The following is a 23,011-nucleotide window of genomic DNA, read 5'->3' on the forward strand; positions in this document are numbered from 1 at the left end:
GAACAAGCTTATTCCTTGAGTGTAGCATCATTTCAGTGCACACTGCTCTGGAGAGATCTTTGTTCAGTCCAACTATGTTGTGTTAAATTGTCCCTGTTTGCTTGGTGCAGCCAGGTGATTTAACAGTAACATGTAATTAACTTTTAGCAGACTGCTGTTGTAGATGTGTCAAAACACCCTGGAGTTCATCGTCTGCAGTTTAACGGCTGGAAGATCTTCACAGACAATCGTTCAGATGCCATGTTATTGCCAATAAGGAGTCACCCACAGCTGTAAGACAGCAATTGCTGATACTTCAGAGACTCCCTGTTGTCCTTGTGGAATTCTGTTGTGCCGTCAAATCATTAGTCTCTTTTTATGTGATATTGTAGTGAGACTCACCATATTTTATGAGTCGTGGTTACGATTTAAGGTTTGAACATTTCTGCAGTGTATCTTCGGTGTTTACATTTTGCAAAGAGGGGCATTTGCTATTTATTGACAATAACGGTGAAAACACTTTCCATAGTTTTTCTTGTTTTGACCAGTGATGATGACAAAAGAAAAACTTGATTCAAGCTTCTCTCACTTGTCAAAGTATCCATGACAGTGGAGCAGACTTCATCTGCTGATTCACTTCCTGCACTCTACAGTGTGATGTGGAACAGTTGTGCTACAGAATCGTGAGCATATGAGAGTTCATTTTGTCTTTTATATATCCTGTATGAAAATATTATATTTCTACACATATTCCATTTTGTTTTCCTGTTATGGTAAATGTTCTTACAATGTAAATTGTATTTAATTTCATTAAAACTTTGTTTCTGGTTTTATGGTTGGCTAAGTTATTAGTAAATAGACTGTAAGATGTGGAAACAAGCCATCTAGATTCCTCAAAGAATGAACATAATGAACAATTACAATAATAAGACAATGCATCAAACTCTTTTTTTATTTAGTTTAATCAGCATTAGCACACCATACCTGCCCTCTTGCCCCAGTATAACCATCAATATCACCCTTCATCATGCACACCACAATCAGTGTCACTGTTATATTGATATTTTACAATCTGGTTACAATTCTGTACTTGTGATATGAAGGATTACATTATAATCTGTTTTATGTCAGCATATAACAATTAGTGGCATATGTTGCCTTAGTGATGCTTGCATACATAGTCTAATGTCATTCAACAAATAAGTAAGACAGTACATTTCTAATATGGAACTTTGATTGATATACAAATAATTGTGCTAATCCTACATGTACTAATATTACTGCTGCTGCATAGAGGACACCCCCCAAAAAATTCGCCAAAACTCAGTTATTCAGCATTAAGAAAAACACCTGACATCTGTGATTCCTCTGTAATATTATGGTACTTCTGGTCCTGTTTATATGTTTTAGAGATGTATTGCCCGACAGCCATTTCTTCATAATACTGAGTACATTCATTAGGAATGTACTTCAGCTTCTCTGATAATCTAAGATGTAATTGTCCAGTTATTTCAACAACAGAACCACAGACCAGAATAAAAACAGAGGCTAAAAGAGTGAAGAAGTCATTCTTCACTTCTTCTTACAGGTGATAATGTACTTGGGCAGAGCTTGATAACCACTAAATATGACAGAGATATCAGGTCCTCCGCTCACACTGTCATACATTACTTGGGGATCTGTTCCCACAGGAGGTGGCAGGATGAGACCTCGTTTGCCAGAGGTGGAATTTCCTGTCAGCACGTCAGCCTCCATAAAATACAGATACTCCTCTTCTTGATCCTCCCACACTTTCATGGCCTCCTTCACTGTGCCAGCGAAGTAGATGCCCTCTCCATATGCTGGGTCTGTACAGATAGGAACATGCAGAAGACAAGTAACTGAGTTGTGCTTCAGTCTTTTTTTTTTAATTATCCCTTCTCCAACCACAATAACAATCAAAAGATCAGAAAAGTCAAGAACTAAACCTGACATACACCAAGAATATGGTTTACATCAAATGCATCATACCTGCAGGTGGAGCACACACTGTATGGAATCCAATATGGCTAACCATATCACAGAACTGTGCAGGGATGCGTTGAAACATCCTTTGCGGATTGTTGCATTGTAGCTGGTTTTTCTTGAGGTTAAACACTGCCTCCAGTGCTTTGTTCTCAACTCTCTCCAACTTCATAGAAGAAAAAAAAAACATTAGTCAAGAATATGTGGAAAATAACACACAAAACAAAAACTATTACACATACTGTACCTTTGTCATAAGCAGCCCCTCGTGTCTGATTTCAGAAGATCTCTTTGAGAAAGTATGGTCACTTTTATCAACTTTCTTCCTTTCTGAGGACACACTGTTTGACAGCATTGGAAACATGTCGTTCTCCTCCTCTTTGACATATTCCTGCTGTGTGGTGCAGAGCATGGCCTCCACCTGCAACCCAGCTACCACAACATCATAACTGTTGCGTGTCCCACTTTTGGTATGACATGCAACAGTTATTTCTGCATGACCTTTGTTGAATGACTCCTCAATGAAAACACCATTTTTGGCTAGACGGGACAGCCGAATGAAATCTTCCTTGCTGAAGTGCAGGATGAAGTTGTTACGGATAGTGACAGAGCCAGAGGATTCGAAAAGGCCACTGAGCCACCGCTCAGCCTCTCTGGTTGTCTCATCAGAGCGACCACTCAGCCTGATCTGTGGAGTGGAATGTTTGCGGTCATGGAACTCATTCCTGTGCGAGAAAGCTGATGGAGAAGACAAATAAACAACAATCACTACCAGTTCACAGAAGATTTGTCTGCCTTTCTTTGTCAATATTACTGTTCTTCAATTAATCTAAGCCATGCAATTAATCACAGGAAGATTTGTACATTCATTGTTGGTGTACTAAAGAACATTCTCAGATCTGACATTTTAAAGTCAGATTATAATTGGATCAGATCGGATTGTAACTTTTACAGATTTTAGTGGTGATAAAAAAGACCACAAAATAATTTTATGTCTCAAAATCAACAAAGTGGCAACATTACATTCTCATATAATTAATCTAATGGAAAATACAACAACAACTCTTCCTCAGAATACTTGCATTGGACCTTTAATATGAACATATAATGTGCACATTTAGCAGATGTTTTGTGTTATTACCCTCTGTGGGGCTGGGATGAGACACTTTTTGCTGTTGAGATTTAATTTGTTCTTCAAAGGCCTGCAAAGAGAAGCTCATTAATATATTCATTTTTCTGAGATAATTCACAAAGTATAAATGGTTTTTTCTTGAACAGTAAACACACAACTATATTCCAACTTCAAATTTTGTGACTTAAACCAACAAACGAGTAAGAAGAAGCTAAGAGTAATTGTTCTCACTGTTGTACAATCTTTTAACTGGGTGTTGTTATTCCTATGTCACCGTTTTTGTTGTTTAGCATTTTGGTTTTTATTCTCAACAGTTTAAGTTAAGCCTGCTGCTATAGATGCCCATGGCCTGTATGGTAATTTTATAATTTCATGACAGCATTTTTGCAATACTACCTTATATGTGTCGTTGTCACTGGGAAATATGACAAAATGAACTTCCATCTTAGTTTGGGTCTTTGAGGCAAAGTTAGCCACAGCATCTGACATGATCTTGGCAGCTTCATTTTTACCGAACATGAATCCAGTGCCGATGGCAGGAAAGGCAATTGACTTGTGATGATTTGTAGCTGCCATCAGTAAGCATTCCAGTACTGAATAGAAGAGGTGCTGTAATGAAAGAATAGTGGTCAGAGTCATAGACAAATATAAACTATTTTTACAGAACAACCTCAACAGTTCAAGTACTGCCTGTTAATATTTCCTTCTCATCAACACTTCTATGTATTATTATATTTATTTATTTCTATTAAAATAATACACACTAATTAACTCCTGTAAAGTGATGTGAAAAATGTCATATGAGTTAGATAATTTGTATAATTTATGGTTTAAGATATATAAACCATAACATATAAAGTACCTTCTGTGGTGCTGGCATTCCTTTTTCAGTGCAAAAAGTGTGGTACACCTCTTTACAGTGCAGAGAGTAGCCTTTTGTGATGACGATCCTTCCTCTTTGAGAGGCAATTGTCATCTCCTGTTGCATTCCATGACCAGCTTTCCACAGTAAAGCACTGGAGATTTGACCAGTACTCAAGTTTCTGTCAGATGATGCAGTGTCCACGATGACATCTGTCTGATATGATACAAAAACATGAATGGTAAAGAAAGAAAAGGGGATCAGATAAGAAGATAGCTTATTGTATTATGTAAGAAAAATCCCTACACACAAAATATTTGACTTGAAGTGCTTATTCATATATTGTCTTAAAGGGATAGTTCACCCAAAATTCAAATTTCACTCATTATCTACTCACCCTCATGTGGACTAAGGGCTGGGAGCAGCACTGCATGTCCATATGACGGTTGCGAACGGAGCTCACTTTTCTTTGTCCAAAAAGACACACCAAAAAACATCCGCGATTTGCATTGACACCCAGTTTACGGCTCCGCAAATCGCGCAAGATTCCGGCAGAGCAACACTGGGAGCTTCTGCTACAAACAAGCTTAAAACACAGACTTTTTTTTTTTTTTCGTAACAATTTCTCATGTTGGGGCTTCAATACCAGAGGGACATTACAGACGAGCACTATGGAGGTATTTGGATGTTTTTTGGTGTGTCTTTTTGGACGAAGAAAAGTGAGGCCCATTCGCCCCGCTGTAACTCAGAGAAGGCACGGAGGACTCTGAAACTTCTCCCAGCCCTTAGTCCACATGAGGGTGAGTAGATAATGAGTGAAATTTGAATTTTGGGTGAACCATCCCTTTAAAAGAAAGTACCATGAAGCAGCAGTTCACACTAAAATGCATAAACACTTAATTCACATTGCATACACATTGCACATTGCTACCTGCTGTTCCTCAATTTTACCCCTCTTCAGTGTCACATGGACATTTCCAATCTGGACAGTAGGTATTGAGGTTTTGGGAGCTGCTGCCTGGCTGTACGTCGTGGGCTTTTGGGAGCCTAGTATGTTATGACAGGCCTTCTCCATTTCCAGAACTGAAGGATCATCATTGTTCACAAGCAGGATCTCTGCAGGGAGATGTCGTCGAGCGGAGCCATAGTAATCTTTCACAGTTGACACTATGACCTCGGCACACAGTGGCAGGGGGAAGTGGAACAGTCCTGAGCTTATGGCAGGGATGGCAACAGACATCAGAGAGTTTTCTTCAACTCTATCAAGAATGCTCTCGATGGTCTTCTTCAACAGGGGTTTAGCCTGTGAAACTTCATAATAAGAGTGCATTATCTGTAGCTGTGGACCCACAGCATGAATTATGTTCTTGCATGGAAGTGACCGAGCATCATGGACAATAGCATCTCCTGTTTTCAGGTTTCCGAACTGCTTGATGTAATCGTCGCTGTCTTTTTGGATCCGAGGACCACCAGCACTGGACAGTGCTGCAGCAAGCCCGCCATAATGCTGAAGACCACTATTTGCAGCATTGACAACAGCATCTGCCGTGAAACTGGTGAGATCAGCCTTCCACACAGACACTTTGACACCTGAACGCAGTGTAGTTTCAAACCTTCTGTCTGGGACAACAGTTGGCGTTTTTTGCTGTGCAGTCAGATCATCTTCAAAATCCACACCCTCAATGATGGCGACACATCCAAATTTGCTTTCAAGCACAGCACTCAGAGCAGATCCACATCTTCTAACAATGTGAACTGACTGCCCACGGAGAGGGAAATCACGGTGACTGTCCATGGTTCCTAAACAGAGCTCTGGAAACAACAGCATCAATGTCTCGTTATTATATAATACAGTATGTGCACTCAGCTCAAACATCAGGGATACATCTGCTGACTTTCACAGTGGATCCAAACAAGAAACACAGATGAATGGGGGGAATCCACCTTTGCATACTCTATGCTATATACTAAATATGGGACTGTGGATCAAGGCAGACGGGAAAGGACTGTCATTGACTATAAAACATGTGAGGCACTAAATGGAAATGGTACTATCAATTGGACTGGAAAAGAAGAACGCCGCAAACGTCATTCACATGAAAGAGCAGTTATTTGATGGTATAGGCTACCTTATTTGGTCAAATATTTCATATTATTTCAGTGCATTCAAAAGTAAGTCTGCTTATAAGTATCCCTTTGACATTCAATTAATCTAATGCTATTTGTTCGGTTATGCACTGGAATAATGGGCTCTATGCACAGCTCCACCACTTCCTGGATTTAAGGCAGGTCCTTCATTTCCTGTCTTACATTATTGGACAAATTGATTAATCCAGGTGTGGTGGTGGAGCTGTGCATAGAGCCCATTTTACTCATGGATGTATTAACGATTTTACTTCTCAAACCTTGACCCCACCTCTATTATTTTTCCATATGAGCGTTGTTTTCTAACACTCCAGTAGAGGGAGACAAAGCACTACATGTGATTACCGTAGGTAACTTCTCAGTCAGGAAGTTGGATCTAAACGTTTAAATACAACGATTCAAAAGCAACTTTTTACAAGTCATACGTTTAAATTCGTGCAAAGTATCAAGACATATCCTAACCACAATTTAACGACTTACCTGTAGGCCTACCTACAAAATGTCTAGTTCTGCTCTACCATTTCTAATTTAGTCCAACAGGTATTTGAAGTAGGCTAGTTCTGCTCATCTCGGTAGTTTTACGTCGTGTTTGAGAGGGACAGCGTTCTGACGCAGTTTACAAGACAACGAAACAAACACCACGGGTGACTGGTTGTCAGACTTAGCATGTAGTTTCACACTGATAGAAATTCGAGCAATCAATATGTTCAACTTTACAGGCCACGGAAATAATAATATGCAGATATATCGACGGACTCACCGTGCAGCAGCTGGAAAGTACCGAGGGACAGCAGAAAGTGAAAGAGAGGGAGCAGACCCCGGATAACCCTCAGGCTGTTGGCCAAGTTCAGTAACGTTACAGGTTTATCTTCATGTTCGACAAACACAGATACCGTCCTGCCTACAACCCGCTTTGATTGGACACTTCGGGTTTTCACATGACAACGGCCTCGGGAAATAGCAACGCAACGCCCCTGTTTTCATTTCTGAGGAAACAAAAGTGAAACTAAACAAAGTCAGAGGCTGGGAGTCGGCAGCCATGGCGGACGCGTACTCCTACCGTCTGCTCGTCGAACTCGAAGAAAACAATATACCGAGATTAAAAACCAAGTTAGTCAAATACTTCCAGAGTAGGAAATCTAACGGAGGAGACTGTGAGGTCGAGTATGAGAGCGGCAGCAGGACAGCGACGCTCCGCTTCCGCTTCGAGGAGGGTGAGTGTGGATCTACTTTGTCATGTCTGTCACGTCTGTTACTAGAATCAACCGAGGTCGTTTTAAAGTGTTTTTACTGTCTCACAGACCAGAGAAATGTGTTGGGGAAAGAGGCACATCAGATCTCTTTGGATACGGGTGTGTTGAAGATGACAGTCCGCCTCCCTCCAGATGAGAAAGCAACACAGGTGAGCTGAGACTCAATGTAGAGAGATGTACAGGGTAGCCTACATAGCGTTATATGGCCTGTAGGTCAGAGAGCAAGTGAAAGAATCACTTCACTAATTTCAGTAACATTCACGAGTAACATTTCTGTAGTTTTCCTCTGCTTCATGCCTCTCCCCCTAAACAGAATGATCACGCTGTAAATAAAACCATAAAAAGTAGAAAGCTGCCCTGGGACATTCTTTATCATGTGACTCATAAACCCAGGTGTTACTGTGCACTTTGATTTCTGCTGCTAGTTCCTGCTGTGATGTGACAGAGGCCTAATCCAGGAAATAACACAGTGTGTTTTGAAGTGGTAATAGCCTACACACTAATTATTTTAATTATATCAGTCTTCAAACATGCTGAACCATTGTGCAGAGAGAAACCGGACACACAAGATGCCACAATAGTTATCAATCTTGACTGATATAAGTTTTGTTTCTTCCATACAGGACGCTCCTCCGGATAAACGTATTAAGTGTAAGTGACACCAACATGTGTCATGTTTATTTTTTGGTTACTGAAATACACTTCTCAGAAATAATTTTATGGTAGACAATAATGCCATAAACAGAATTATTTATCACCATTGTTCATTACACAGTTGTTAAATATATTGAAGTAATAAAGTTAATCTGTGTAAATGAATATTCACACCAAACGGAGGGGAAAAGTCAAAGGTATTCCTCAAACCATTACCTCATGGTTCCTATCCAAACTAAACTCTTACATATTTTTCTGTGTTTAAAATATGTTAGTACAGTAGTTGGTATGGTCATACCAGGTAGTAGTGTCATTTCAGAGATAACTTAACCAGCACTTGACTCTTACTATCCTAACCACCACATTATATTTTGAAAGTTAAAAAAAAGCAATGAATTTAAAAAGAGGTTTTACTTGGTTGGCCTCCTAGTGTGATAAACACTTGGAATGAATTTCCCACAAGTAGAGGTTTTATTCATGCTATTTATATGTTTATCAAACTTCTTTGTTAGATGTGTGTTCAGTAACTCAACTTTCATATCTCAACAGCTGAACCTCCAGCAGACAGCGAACAGCCGGGTGCTGATGAACCCACACCTGCAGCTGAAGTTCAGACGGAGGAAGAAGAGGAACCGTGCTCCACCTCGTCTGTCTTGGGAAACATTCCAGAGTCTTTTGGCAAAGAATTTTTGGAGATGTTGGTGGAGAACGTTTTAAAAGATCTTGACTCTTCATCTGCTTCGCAAGGCTTCACTCTGGAGGTCATCCCTGCCATCTCCTCCGCTGTCGTTACTTTCCAGACTGGAAAAGGTACACAATTCAGTTTATGTGTTCATGTGCATTTGTGTTTGTGCGTGTGCCATGTGGTAAAAGCATGACTTAGACCAGCAGTTACCAAACTTTTAAGGCCCCTAGGTGCACCTCCTTCTACTTTCCTACCTAGCTGTCGCACCCCCAATGCCACAGTAAAAAAAAAAAAAAAAAACGGCAATAGTATTTATCAACTTGACTTTGGGTACTTTTTTTATTATTATTATAATGTTTTTAATTAAGGTTTAAAAATGATTTTCTTGAATTTTACTAAAAATCCCATTTGATATAATATATGAGTTATTTATTTATTAGTAAAATATAGCACCATAGCATTGCCATTACCCTTTTCATGTCACACACCACCTAGCAGCAGCTCGTGCACTACAGGGGGTGCATGCGCCACAACTTGGGAATCCCTGGCTTAGGTAAATTATTCTCTTTTACAATCAGTCAGGGACACAACACAATTGTGGTGATTTATAGCATTTAGAAATAACTAAAAAAAATAGAAGTAAAGGTATATGAGATAACAAATTTATGACATAGCAAAAAAAAGATAGATTACTGACAAAATTTGATTGATGATAGTGCAATGAGACATATACTATAATAATAATATGAATACCCCATTATATCAGCCACCAGTGATTTTCATGAAAACATGTGATTGGTAGATTGGAATAATGCATCTGGTCACTGATCAACTTAAAATCTATCACCCGTGGTTAATATTCTGGTGGTTTGTGTTCTAGTCCTGCCTTCCATCTTGTTCAGTGCACATGGCAGACCAACAAGACAAAGTATGTTGTGTGGAATGCATTGCATTTCTGTCCACCTCCCTGCAGAATTTCAAACAAAGGCTCCGGTCCTATCTGATGAACCAAACTCATACCTGACTGCAAATGTCCGTTCTCCTTGCACTATAAGGATTTGGCTGAACTTAAGTAGGCTATGCTTTGGAATACGTGTTGCCTACAGTAGCACATTTCCATGGTCACTAGACACCTCTATGCACGCGCGCACACACACACACACACACATGAATTTAGCTATGTTCTATATTGTGATTTTTAAATTACTCTTGTTTCCTGATATGATACTTTTAAGTTTTCTTTGTATTGTTTATTGTTGTGGTCTTCTATTTCTTGTTTTTATGAGGTGAGATTTCCTTTATAAACCCCTCTGGGTTTCTTTAATCTCACTTGCACATCTGGTTTGCTGTATTTATGCTGTTTTGCTTACTTGTAAAATTGTGCAAATTAATTAATAATAATTAAAAGAAAAAAATAGAATGTGGAATAAAAATGATCAGTATTGGCTGCAACTTGGCAGTTCTCTCTCACAGATTATAGATATTGGTGGCCAAACATATGGCTGCATCCCCACTAATTTGGATTAGACTAATAAATTAACACCTAAAATAAATTTGCGGTTAAAATTCCTACAGTTTACCAGATCACCTGTAGGCAGCACAGATAAGGAATGCCAAACAAATCTTCACCCTGACCTAGACAATAAAAAGTCATTACTATTAACTGGAAAAATATGTGTCAGATGTATGCCAAATTATTTTTGTTGATACACTGTGCCCTGGCAAAACACCACAAAAAACTACTTCTCATCAAGAGATTAACTAACATCGAACCAATGAACAAAGTTATGTTTAAATTCTATGTTTTTCACCAAATATGAATCCACAAGTCCTCTTATAAAATGTCTCAGTAAGGCTCTTTATTGTTTATAAGGCAAACTACTTTAACAAATTTTATCTGTCTTCACAGAAAACACTGACTTCCTGACAAGATGTCCTCAAAACAGAATGTTTACAAAAAAGGGGTTATCAGTCCGACCTCTGGAAGTCACAGAGCAAGTTGTAGTTGAAGACATACAGAACTATAATGAAGATTTCCTCCAAATGTTCTTTGAGAAAGAAGGTGGAGATGTGGAAAATGTCCTGCTTAATGAAGCGGAACAGTCTGCCGTCATCACTTTTAAAGACCATAAAGGTAGGGCAATGACCATACATGTTCAATATTACAGTGTCAGTATGTATGTAGTTTGAGAAAGCAGTGATTATTATCACCATTGTATGAATTCAACACAATATGACAGGTGTGTATTTTTTTTTCTTCTAGCTGTTCAGAAAACCATGAGGAAGAAGCATCACATCAAACAGAAGGAGATCAGAGTTTATCCTTTCTATGAATCTTTGGGGGTAGCCCTCTACGGCAAAGATGAGCCTTCACTAAAACTCCCTGCTGCTATCTCTGAACCTGTTGACAGTGCTGTCTGGAGATACCTCACAGTCAGTCAGTCAGCAGCAGAGACCATTCACAGAGAATTAGAAAAACACTTCTGTGATGTAAACCTCAGCAAGTCTCCTGTACGATTGAGCCCCACGCCTTCACTACTTAAGCAAAAAGATGCCAAAGCCATCATCAAACAGTGGAAGGAAACTGTGAAGTCAGCCTTTTCAGATGCTGTGTCAAAATTCAAGTCCCTGACATTTCAGACAGATGTAGAGGTATGGGAAGAGTCTGAGGAGAAGTTTAGACAGACGCTACAGAGTAAGGATGTGGTTGTTGTGCCTGACAAAGCTAGTGGTGTATTAAAAGTGGTTGGCCTTCTGGATGATATCAACAGAGTTGAGCAAGCTCTTAATGAAGTTGTGAACAAGATTGTCAAAAGAGTGCAGAGAGAGAAATTTAGCATAACCCAAGTGATCAAAGTCTCACCATCAATTTTCCACATCCTGTGTCAAGATGGTCTTCAGGACAAGTTGCTACGAGTGTTTCCAGCACTCAAAATATCATACAGGAAAGACAGTCCAGATTTGACAGTAACTGGCTTAAATGATGAGGTTCTTGCAGCAAACAAAGTGATATGTGAAGCAATAGTGGCATTGAAACGAAGGATATTAGAAATAGATAACTATGTCATTGACCTGTTAAAGTGTGAAGAACAAGAGGAGCTGACCAATGCCCTCCTTAAAGCTCATGGAATAAATGCAGCATTTGAGATCAGTGGACAGAGGGTGCAGCTCCTTGCTGCCTCAGATGAAGCTCTAATTGATGCTGAAGACCATCTGGGAAAGCTGCTAATGTCTAGAGACATTGGTGTTGAAGACGGTAATGTCCTGGACAAGCCAGAGTGGCAGAAACTGGTCAGTCAGTTAGAGGATGCAAACACTAAGTCCTGCATGAGACTTAAAATCCACACTACTGTTCAACGAGTTGTAGTGTCTGGCCACAAGGACAGTGTCATAAATGTTAGCACTGAGCTTGAAGACTTCTTAAAGCAGAATGCTCATGTTGAGGAAAATATTGTGGTCAAGCCCCATGTCATAGTTAAATATGTTAAACAATTAAAAAAAACTTTTGTGGAGCAAGTCACAGTGTCTTACAAAAATGAGGCCATCTGCCTGAGTGGTTCTAGAGCTGATGTTGCAACTTGCAAGGCCTTGGTTGAAGAGTTGGTCTCGTCAGTGGTCTTTGAAAGTTTAAAGGTCTCCAAGCCTGGAGTCAAGAAGTTCTTCAAAGATAAAGAAACTATGTATGTTTCAACACTGTCGAATGAAACCGACTGCTTGGTCCAACTGGTTGATGAGACTCATGGACAAGATGGCATTGCAAAGCCTGTGTATCATCTTCAGACAGCAGATGGAGTGGAAATAGCTGTTTTCAAGGCAGATATGTGTAGTTACCCAGCACATGCAGTTGTCAATTCTTCCAATCCTGACTTGAAGCATGATGGCGGTCTTTCAGCAGCACTTCTGAAAGCGGCAGGCCGTCAGTTGCAGGATGATTGTGACAAAATAATAAGATCGAAGGGACAGCTCAAGCCTGGAGATTGTGTCATTACTGATGCGACAGGGAAGCTTTGTTGCAAAAAAGTTATCCATGCAGTGGGGCCCACATTTGACCCAAATAAATCTCAGAAGGCTCAGGCACAGTTGAAGAAAGCTGTTAGAGGAAGCTTAGACCTTGCTGAACAGTACAGCTGCACCTCTGTGGCCCTGCCTGCCATCAGCAGTAACCAAGGCTTTGCTCTTGATTTGTGTGCAATCACCATCATCAAAGCCATAAAAGAATACTTTGATGAAAGATATGATGACAACACTCTGAAGAAGATCCATTTGGTGAACATTGATGATGCTGCTGTTCAGGCTATGGAGAGAGCTGTCAGACTTGAGTTTAGAAGTCATGGTGTAGGTCACTCTCAACAGACTCTTCCTACCAAAGCCACACAGTCTGTTGTGAAACTTGCTGGACCTGCTGTATCTGATAAAAACTGCTTGGGTCAAGTGAAGACCAAAGAAGGCTTGGAAATCAGTCTTACCAAAGGACAAATCCAGGGTGCCACGGTAATTTGGATATTTTTCTTATAATGTTTGACAAAGAGAAAACAGTTAACATTCCCAAAGAGGGACAACAATAAATTAGAGTATGGACAAATAAAGCAACACTATGTAGATAGCCTAAATATCTCCCCACCAGAATCTCACTCCCCTTACAGGGTGAGTTGGATTTTGTTCAAGCTCAAGTCCAGTCTCCCTACTCTTCTCACCCGCACACCCTGTGCTGGGACGCACGGCCAGTCAGCCTCCCCTCCAGAGCTCTGGTGACACACAAAACTCTGTCTAGGTTTGTGTTCGATCGCTTTCTTGCTTTTTTTTTTCCTAGCCTCCTCCAACAAAGCCTCTTTGCTTTCCTTCGGCACCGGCTCCCTCAAAAAATTAAGGTACTGTGCTCCCCCGGGGATGCTTGTAAAGCAGTTTGCATTTTTCACGGCAGATTGAGGGTGGGAGGGTTAGAGTTACCCACCCAGGAAACTTGCAGAGTGCAGTTGCAGCTGGCGCAACCCCACTCCGGCTGCAGCGGCAGCACGATTGATCCTATTAAAGGGATAGTTTACCCAAAATTCAAATTTCACTCATTATCTATTCACCCTCATGTCGACTAAGGGCTGGGAGAATTTTCAGAGTCCTCCTTGCCTTCTCTGAGTTATGGGGGGGGGATTTGTATTTGTCCATGTAATGGTTGTGAATGGAGCTCACTTTTCTTCGTCCAAAAAGACACACCAAAAAACATCCAAATACCTCCATACTGCTCGTCTGTAATGTCCCTCTTGTATTGAAGCCCCGACATGAGAAATTGTTCCGACGGTGACACAGGAAGTGCAGTGAACTGAGACACTGGGAGCTTCCGCTACAAACAAGCTTAAAATATAGACTTATTTAATTTATTTCGGAACAATTTCTCATGTCGGGGCTTCAATACAAGAGGGACATTACAGACGAGCAGTATGGAGGTATTTGGATGTTTTTTGGTGTGTCTTTTTGGACGAAGAAAAGTGAGCCCCATTCACAACCATTATGACAAATACTGCTGCGCGGACCCCCGTAACTCCGAGAAGGCACGGAGGACTCTGAAAATTCTCCCAGCCCGGGTGAGTAGATAATGAGTTAAATTTAAATTTTGGGTGAACTATCCCTTTAACTGTTTTTCCACTATTTGAAAGAGTTTAGAAACATTATTTTAAGGCCCAGAAATTACATAGTGTTGCTTTAATCGCAAATTATGTCCCTAACTAGAGAAACCTCTTAATAGGAGGTTGGAGCTTGAATGGTCTCATTTCTATACCTCAATAAAAGATGTAAAATGAATATGCAACTGATACAATTCTGTTACTATTTCTTAGACTGAGGTGACCGTGAATACTGTATTTGAAGATCTAAGACTGAACAAAGGAGCAGTTTCAAATGCCATCTTTAGTGCAGCAGGACCCAATCTACAGCAGCTGGTAGATGCTAAGAATGCCAGTGGAAACATTGGTGAGATCATTGTTACTGACGGCTGCAACCTGAAGAGCAAACACGTCTTTCATGCAGTTACACCTCATTGGGACAAAGGACAAGGCACAGCTGAAACGGTAAACAGATATAATACATCTATTATGATGTGTTGTAAAAATATAAAATGGCTTCCCTTTACCGTTGTGTGCACAGTTTAACATTGAAGGATCATAGCTTAGTTGTAGAGGCTTGGAAATCAATATCTTGCTCCTAGATCTTGATGGCATGTTTATGCTTTAACTTACAGATCTTGAGTGCCATTTTCAAGGACTGCTTAGAGAAAGCAGAGGGTACTGGTCTGACTTCCATATCCTTCCCTGCCATCGGCACTGGGAACCTGGGTTTCCCAAGGGACATTGTGGCATCTTTGATCTTCAATGAAATCTCTGCGTTTAGCAGTAAGAAACAACCTCAGCACCTGAAGAAGGTTGTTATCGTCATTTACCCTGCAGATACACAAACTATCCAGGTAATTACACAAAAGAAACTTATAGAAAGAGGTAGTATCATTGATGTCCATGTCTCTGTTTTTGTTATATTTTCCTGGATCTAGACATATTCATAGTATTTATGAGTGTGTTAGAAGATAAAATGTCTTTTATTCTTTCTGATTCTGTCCACAGGTTTTTAGTGATGAATTTAAGAAGAATTTCCCCACTGCCTCAGGTGCTCCAGTGTTAACAAGTTCTCCACAAAGTCCGAGTAGGCAACAGTTCTCAACATTTCTTTGTGCAATTACAATTTATTGCTGAAACCAACCAACACTGAATTTGTTGACCAACAAATTCATAACCAATACTGAATCATTTTGTGATAAAATAAAGCTGAACTAATCCATCACTTGTGTCTGCTGCCACAAGGTCCCTTCTCTAAAGTTGTCTCGAGCTCAGGAATGCATGAAACCAAAATGGGGAGAGTGGCTATACAGGTGGTCACAGGAGACATCACCAAGGAGACAAGTGATGTGATTGTCAACTCCTCCAATGATACATTCTCTCTTAAATCAGGTAAAAGAAAATGGAGCACTTCATTATAATTTCATTTATATCAATACATAAGACTAAATTTGATTTTAGCTCCTTATTTCGGCCTAAATATACATTTTAACACACTGAATAGATAGTGGATAATATTTTAAAAGTAACATTAAAAAAGTTATATGACAGATAATTTATGTATAATATATTTTCAATATATTTGGTTTTGTTTATTATTATGATATGCTCTATGTAATATTCAATATCGTTTCCTTCTCTAGGAGTATCCAAGGCTATTCTGGATGCAGCTGGTCAGGCTGTTGAAGCAGAGTGCCAAACTCTTGGTAAGGAAACATTTATGCTTTTATCACACTGTAATTCAGTCTTGACATCAGCTAGCCACTGTATCAAGATGTCCTTGCTTGGTAATAAATAGCTGTTAACACTTTTGTACTGCAGTGCATATCATTACTAGGTGGTGTAGAAAATAAAAGTGACCTAAATTCACATGTACATGTGCTTTTGGCTGTCATGGTTGACATTTAGGTGCTCAGCCCAACCAAGGCTTGATAATGACCCAGCCAGGTAACCTACAGTGTAAGAAGATCCTGCACCTGGTTGGACAGACTGACCCTATAAAAGTCAATACGGTTGTGAAAGATGCTCTCGAAATGTGTGTGAAAAACTCATACACTTCTGTCTCCTTCCCTGCCATTGGCACAGGTAAGATCTATCAACAGAGTTAAGTTCATGTTCATGTGCACAATATTTCACAGTCTACCTTCATTTTGATTATTCTTCATGCACTGCTGTAGATTTGGATTATTGCGAGTGTCTAAATTTTCATTGTAAATTTATAGGTCAAGGCAATGTAAAGGCAAGGCAGGTGGCAGATGCAGTGATGGATGCAGTGATTGATGTGTTGAGCCAGTACCCTACTGCACCGCTGAAGACAATCCGGGTAGTAATTTTCCAACCCCCGATGCTAAAAGATTTCTATGACAGTATGCATCAAAGAGAAGGGACTGAATCTAAAGCTGAACCCAAGAATAAAGCCGGGCTCCTTGGGAAAATCAAAGGTGAGTACAGAGAAGGGAATGATTCTGGTGTTCATGATACTCAATCCTTAATCGTATTCAAATGTTTTATCTAGTCTAATGTAGAGATTGATGTTTGGTCTTTTAGCTTTCTTTATTGGTGACGCTGCCAGCAAGTCACAGAAAGAAGGAGATTCTGTCGTTGAGGCTCAGAAAATAGATCCAGCTTGCTTCCACATCTGTGGTGACTCACAGACTAAAGTAGACAACGCCAAGCAGTGGATCAATGACTTGCTAGATAAAGAGTACGTCACAAACACAATTTCAGAAGATGCCATCCTTAGACTCACTACTGCAGACCACCAGCGCATTGTTGACATGCAGAAGACCATGGGTGTGAGCATAAGGATTGAAAGCAAGAAGGGCAAAGCTACAATGACTATTGAGGGATTCACCAAGGATGTACTCAAAGCCACCAAGGAGATCCAAAACATGCTGACAAAGGCAAGAGACGAGGAGGAGCTGACAAAGAAGGTGGAGGTGACGAGCACAATGGCAGAGTGGCAGTACCAACAGCAAGGAGTCCAGTTTCAGAGTTTTGATTCAATGACCAACTACCACCTTGAGCAAGCATTGAAAAATAATGCACCAAATGTAAAAGTCAAAGTCAATGGACAAGACTACACTGTCACCATGCCACGTGGACCGGCCACTGATAGCCAAGGACAGACCCTGCAGATAAAGAGAATCGACAAGTTGAAAGGTATTCTACTAGTAGATGGAGACTTGTCATTGTTGAAATTTGTTAAAGTTCTGTTCCTATGATAAAAACTAAATTGTTTTTTTTTTTGCTACTAGATGAAGATTTTCCTGAGAACTGGGATGCTATGCCACCCAGCACTTTGTGTCATGCTGTTCCCATCCTGGCTGGAACAGCAGAGTACAATGAAATCCAGACTCTGTTCCAGGCCTCATGCAAACTGACCATTATTAAGGTAGTCCACATTTAACATACTCTGTATTTAGTGCATAATGTTTTAAATCCAGCTACTACCACATGCCTTAGTAGAAAGTTTGTCATGAAGTCACTAACTCCCTTTTCTTGCATGTAAGAACTCAGCCAGTACAATCCAATCCAATCCAATCCAATCCAAGCCACTTTATTCTACATGGAGTTTAAGTTGCACTTTCCCCTCCTCATAGATTGAGAGGATCCAGAACCCTGCATTGTGGAAGACCCTCCAGATCAAGAAGCATGAGATGGATCAGAGAAACGGTCATCAAAACAACGAGAGGCGTCTCTTTCATGGCACCTGCCACACCACTGTGAACCACATCAACCATCACGGCTTCAACAGGAGCTACGCAGGAAAGAATGGTGAGAAGTTTATGGTGACAATATCAGACCATGTTCAAAATAATTTTTCCAGTTGGATCTCAATGAATGTTAACAACACCACAGTTATTCAATTCTCTTCCTTGATATTTACTAAGGAAATTGCAGCTCATACCTCATAAATAAATTAAATGACTTTCTGTTGTCATCTTCATTTTCAGCTGCTTGTTATGGCAATGGCACATACTTTGCTGTCAATGCCAGTTACTCTGCTTCGAATACCTACTCCAGGCCAAACCAAAATGGTGAGAAGTGCATGTATCTCTGCCGGGTGCTAACAGGAGATTTCACTCGTGGACAACAACACATGATCGTCCCACCAGCCAAGGGCTCCAACTCCATTGATAAGTACGACAGCGTTGTGGACAATGTGAACACCCCCAGCATGTTCATTGTCTTCCATGACACCCAGGCTTGTCCTGAGTATTTGATTACCTTCAAGTGACACAACTATGCCATAAGATAATAACAAATGCCTTATATTTTACACTGCCTTCTAAACTTAAAATTCTCTGCTTATTCTCAGCTGGTTAAAGCGTTTGCTCTTCAATATACTTATGCAATTTGTTAAAATGTACAATGAATATAACAGTCAGGGTAAGGTGAGTTGTGTTAATTATGTTGTGATTTAACACAACTGGTATTAGTAATGATCACAAACAACATATAGTGCCTTGAAAATGTCTCTTTATATTATGGCAGGGATTCAGCAGGTAAAAGGAGGATTTCTTTGCTATCACACAGTTCTTTCTACCTGTTTGTTTACTGCATTGAACATTTTGCACAGAGTGATGAGACTGATGGAAATGGTCAGCTCTTCTCCAGGTTGTCATGTTAATAGTGAAAGGTCATCTGTGTGTGTGTGTAAATCAGGTGGCTACTTGATCAACTTTAATTTTGAAAGGAAATTTTAAATTTAAATGTTATTCCAATAAATAAACTCATGCCAATAAAAGTTAATACAAGCACACTGATATGTTGACTGTTTTATTGATATTTTATTGAAATTTAAATTAATTACTCAAGCATTGTTTTTGTTTCATTCTGACAGCATATGTTAAATTCCCATTGAACAAATGAACACATGAACACACATGAACAAAAATAGTCTAAACAGAAAAACCAATGAAAGAGCCTGATTTTAACTCTGTAAACCAGGTGTATCACATTTACATTCAAGCATAAACCCAGAGCTTCATTCATGAGATTCTCAATTTTACTATTGTAAAACTATTCATATTAACCCCTGACATCAGGGGTTTGTTTAGTCTTTCACTCGTTCATCTTTGAGACATCACATAAAAAACAGGAAATATTGACAATTTTGAAATCTGAAATCGTATGAACTACTTTTAAAGTGTTTATTCAAAAGCACTTTTGCTGAGATTTATGGAAAAAGTAAGTGTAAATTAAAGGTTAGACTTTGTTTCCTCAGAGCTCAGAAGTGTGTCTCTGTAGATCATAAACTTTTTCATGCCCTTGCCTTGATATCAGATTTCTCTCTGGAACTTGAATTTGAACTTTGATGTGCTCATTTGTCTGCATTACAATGTTTGTGAATGATTTGCAGGTGAGACAACGTCACAGTCAAATAGCGCTCTACAGAACTCTCTGGTTACACCTGCAGGTCATACAGGATTTCTCATGTTGTAGCCATGATAAGAAGTGTTCAGATCTTTGTTTATTGACCATACAATCCATGCTTTTGGAAGACTGGGTTATTTTGTCCATGTATGTAAATGTGTGTATAAAATAATACTTATTTCTAAAGTTGTTTTTTATTTAATTCACACACACACACACACACACACACACACACACACACACACACACACACACACACACACACACACACAGTAGCCTATAATAATAATAACTAGATAAAGTAGCATTTCCTGATGGAAATGCGTGTGAATGCTGAAAGCAGCTGAACGCTGTTGCAGAATTAGCAAATAGTGCAAGCAGTGATCACCATTCAAATGGTTGACCAAGGTAGGTATGGAACCCACAACCTCATGGTCAGCAGACTTTCACTCTGCCTCTAGGCCACAGTGTACACACAGTTGCAGAGACTTTTGTCTGTTGATGAACTGCACTCTGTCTCACTCTGAAGTTAACGAGCCCAAAGCTGTAGTTCCAGTGCAAATCAATCTTAGTGCAGTGGTATAAACAAGAAACATGTTAACACAAACCAAGATTGAAAGAGGTAAAGAGAATAGGTGGGGGTGCATATGCATTATCAAGTTTGATCATGTGACCAGACCAAGTGGTATTGGTTAAAGTTCAAAGTGGCTGACACACTAACAAGACTGCTCAGGTGGGAATTGAACTTGTGACCTTGTGGTTGGATGGCAGGAAGCTTATCCAGGCCATTCCAACACTTCTGATGAAGTAGAGGTTGAGACTTTGATGAATGTGAGATTTTTCAATGATGCTTAAAAAAGCATCATAAATGAGCCATTAGAAGTTTGTCTACAAATCAGAATTTGAATGAAGTCTCTAGCAGAAAGTACAACATGAATGAGGCAGGAATCGAACCCATGACCTCTTGATCAATAAACCTTTACTCTGCCACTTCACCACAGAGAGCACAGACATACGCAGGTTGCCATTGTAATGTGATGATGTGCTGCAAACGGTGGCAGAAGCAATTAATGCGTCTCTTAACGAACACCTGTAACCAATTGAGGGTGGGGGAGGGGAGCAGAATTCAACATCACATAACAAGATTGCTCAGCCTGGATTCGAACTAATGACCTAATACTAACTAACTAATGCAGAGCCAGAGCAGGAGCAGCCAGTTTGTCATCATACGCTGTCGCCAAGCAAGGACACCTTTGGAGGTAAGTTTTCTATGATCACTTTGGTCGACTCGGTTCTGGTCGAGTTTTCTTACTTGTTGACTGTGACTTTACTCCAGTTCTGAAGCATTTCAGACACATACATCTGGTAGTCTGCTTGTGGTACATTAGTGAATGGAGAGTCTGCTCTGACTGCCCTCATTTACGTTATATTATATTGTGTGTATTTTGTGATTTTAGACAAGTCAAAAATAGACATCATTAATCACCAGCTGCAATGTTTTTTCCCCCCACACATTCAGCACATAATGGGTCTCATTCATGAAACGTGAGTAAATCTGTGTGTAGATTTGCACATAAAAGCTCACTCTACTAAAACTCTACTCCGGATTCACGAACGGTGCGGGAAACTCAGATTTGATCGTAAACACGTGTGTAACTTCATGAATGCCAACCCATCGTAAACTAACAACACGCCCCCGGTGATCAGCAATTAGCATAGATCTCCCTACATGAATAGCCATATAAGGAGATCCTGACCACCATATTAGGAGGTAGGTGCATCCTGCTCACCTGCGGCCATGATGCAAACGAGGAAAGAGGGAGAGAGAGAAAAAAAGAGAGATCACGGATCGAAGTCATTTTGGGTGAAGTGGAGTCCAGAAAAAATATTTAATTATCTTCTGTTAGTGGTGGTGTGACTGGGACAGGTCAAAGGCTGGAGGGAAGAAACAGATTTAGTGAATTAAGTAGTCTAGGCCTATCCTTGGTTGATTAAAGAACTGTTTAAGAAGTAAAGCCATAATAGTTCGATATGAAACATGAAAAAAAAAAAAAAATACACACAACTACAGAGCTACAGCAGCGACGGGAGGAGGAGGCTCTTCACAGCCTCAGCTGTAGAGGAGCATGGTTGGATCAACATATGAAGTTATATAGGCAGGTTATATTGTTACAGAAGCACCAGCCGTCTGTCACAGCTCCATCCAAACCGGTGCCGACTGCGCTGCTGCGCAGGGTGAAGTGTGCGTCCACCGAGCGTATACTGTAGCAACACAAAAAAGTTTTTTCCGGTTTTATATCAGATTATCATCATCATTAGATGGAGCCTTGACGTGTTTGTGCGTGTCCGATCCCTAAAACGTCTCTCTCTCCAAATATTTCTAATTGTTTGTCATGTTTAAATGACGTGTTTCAAAGGCGTCGGCGTATTTTGAACATGAGAGAGAGTAATACGGATTAAAATTGTAATTTTCAACAGTGACAAGCAGTATTTATTTGCATTCCCACATTTACACAAGCGCTACACACAGTCCGGAGCAGGTGTAGATTTTGTGAGTAGAAAAAACCAGCACTACTAAAAGATTGATGAATGCGGAAATCCACGTAAATTTGCGCTGCTCAGGGTTTACACGCAAATCCGTGCTGCTCACGTTTCATGAATGAGACCCAATATCTTTTAATAGTGACTTGCATGCTGCTACTCTCTGTAGCAGAGCAGCATGAGCATAAACACTCAAATAACGATAGTCGTGTGGTAACTTAATGTATTTTGTTGCTCGCCTTACCTGTCAGGCAAAATGAAAAGAAAAATTGCCTGCTACTTCAGTAGAAAGACAGGGGATGTTGAAAGGAGGGACAGTGGTGAGGACAGACAGGAACAGGATGAGAACACAGATCCTGTGACACACTGTGACTGCCTGCCGTTTCTGCCTTTTGTATCACCTATACTGTTATATGTAATAATGCTTCATAAAATCATTAAGACTTACTGACAGTTTCAACATTTGTGTTTCAGACACTGTCACCACAGAACCCATGCAGGGCTCATCACAAGGTAGGTATGCCCACAGCTACTGTTCACGTTATGTATTGCAATTAATCATTACATTCTAAGTAACAATGCTAGGTAATAGTAGCCTACAGTATAATTTAAACCCGACATGACCAAATCCTCCTATTAATATTTTATCGTGTGTGTGGTTCAACTGACAGGTGTCAACAGACTAGACCCACAGCAGGAGATGGTGAACAATGTGTTGTAAATTGTCTTCTTGTCTGTATACAACATCCATTGCATGTCTGCCCATCCTGAGGGATCCCT

At 40.0% G+C, this 23,011-nt stretch overlaps 2 protein-coding genes across 2 annotated transcripts; one reads left to right on the top strand and one right to left on the bottom strand.

Annotated features, from left to right (window-relative positions):
* Positions 1-943: 943 nt before the first annotated feature.
* parp9 (poly(ADP-ribose) polymerase family member 9) lies at positions 944-7,065 on the bottom strand. The gene is made up of 8 exons (XM_083996627.1): positions 6,883-7,065; positions 4,909-5,789; positions 3,978-4,193; positions 3,512-3,724; positions 3,125-3,185; positions 2,231-2,721; positions 1,990-2,149; positions 944-1,826 (listed from the first exon to the last, which is right to left on the bottom strand). Exons 2-8 carry the CDS (start codon positions 5,770-5,772, stop codon positions 1,552-1,554), a joined length of 2,280 nt encoding a protein of 759 aa, XP_083852753.1. The 5' UTR covers positions 5,773-5,789; positions 6,883-7,065; the 3' UTR covers positions 944-1,551.
* Positions 7,015-19,056, top strand: parp14rs1 (poly(ADP-ribose) polymerase family member 14-related sequence 1). The gene is made up of 17 exons (XM_083996626.1): positions 7,015-7,336; positions 7,424-7,524; positions 7,999-8,026; positions 8,579-8,839; positions 10,624-10,848; positions 10,978-13,205; positions 14,543-14,773; positions 14,944-15,165; positions 15,320-15,398; positions 15,557-15,703; positions 15,955-16,017; positions 16,220-16,396; positions 16,534-16,752; positions 16,859-17,473; positions 17,569-17,705; positions 17,914-18,088; positions 18,268-19,056. The coding sequence occupies exons 1-17, from the start codon at positions 7,162-7,164 to the stop codon at positions 18,549-18,551; spliced, it is 5,367 nt and encodes a 1,788-aa protein (XP_083852752.1). The 5' UTR covers positions 7,015-7,161; the 3' UTR covers positions 18,552-19,056.
* Positions 19,057-23,011: the final 3,955 nt, after the last annotated feature.

Source organism: Trachurus trachurus, assembly GCF_905171665.1.
Source record: "Trachurus trachurus genome assembly, chromosome: 21".
Classification (NCBI taxonomy): Eukaryota; Metazoa; Chordata; class Actinopteri; order Carangiformes; family Carangidae; genus Trachurus; species Trachurus trachurus.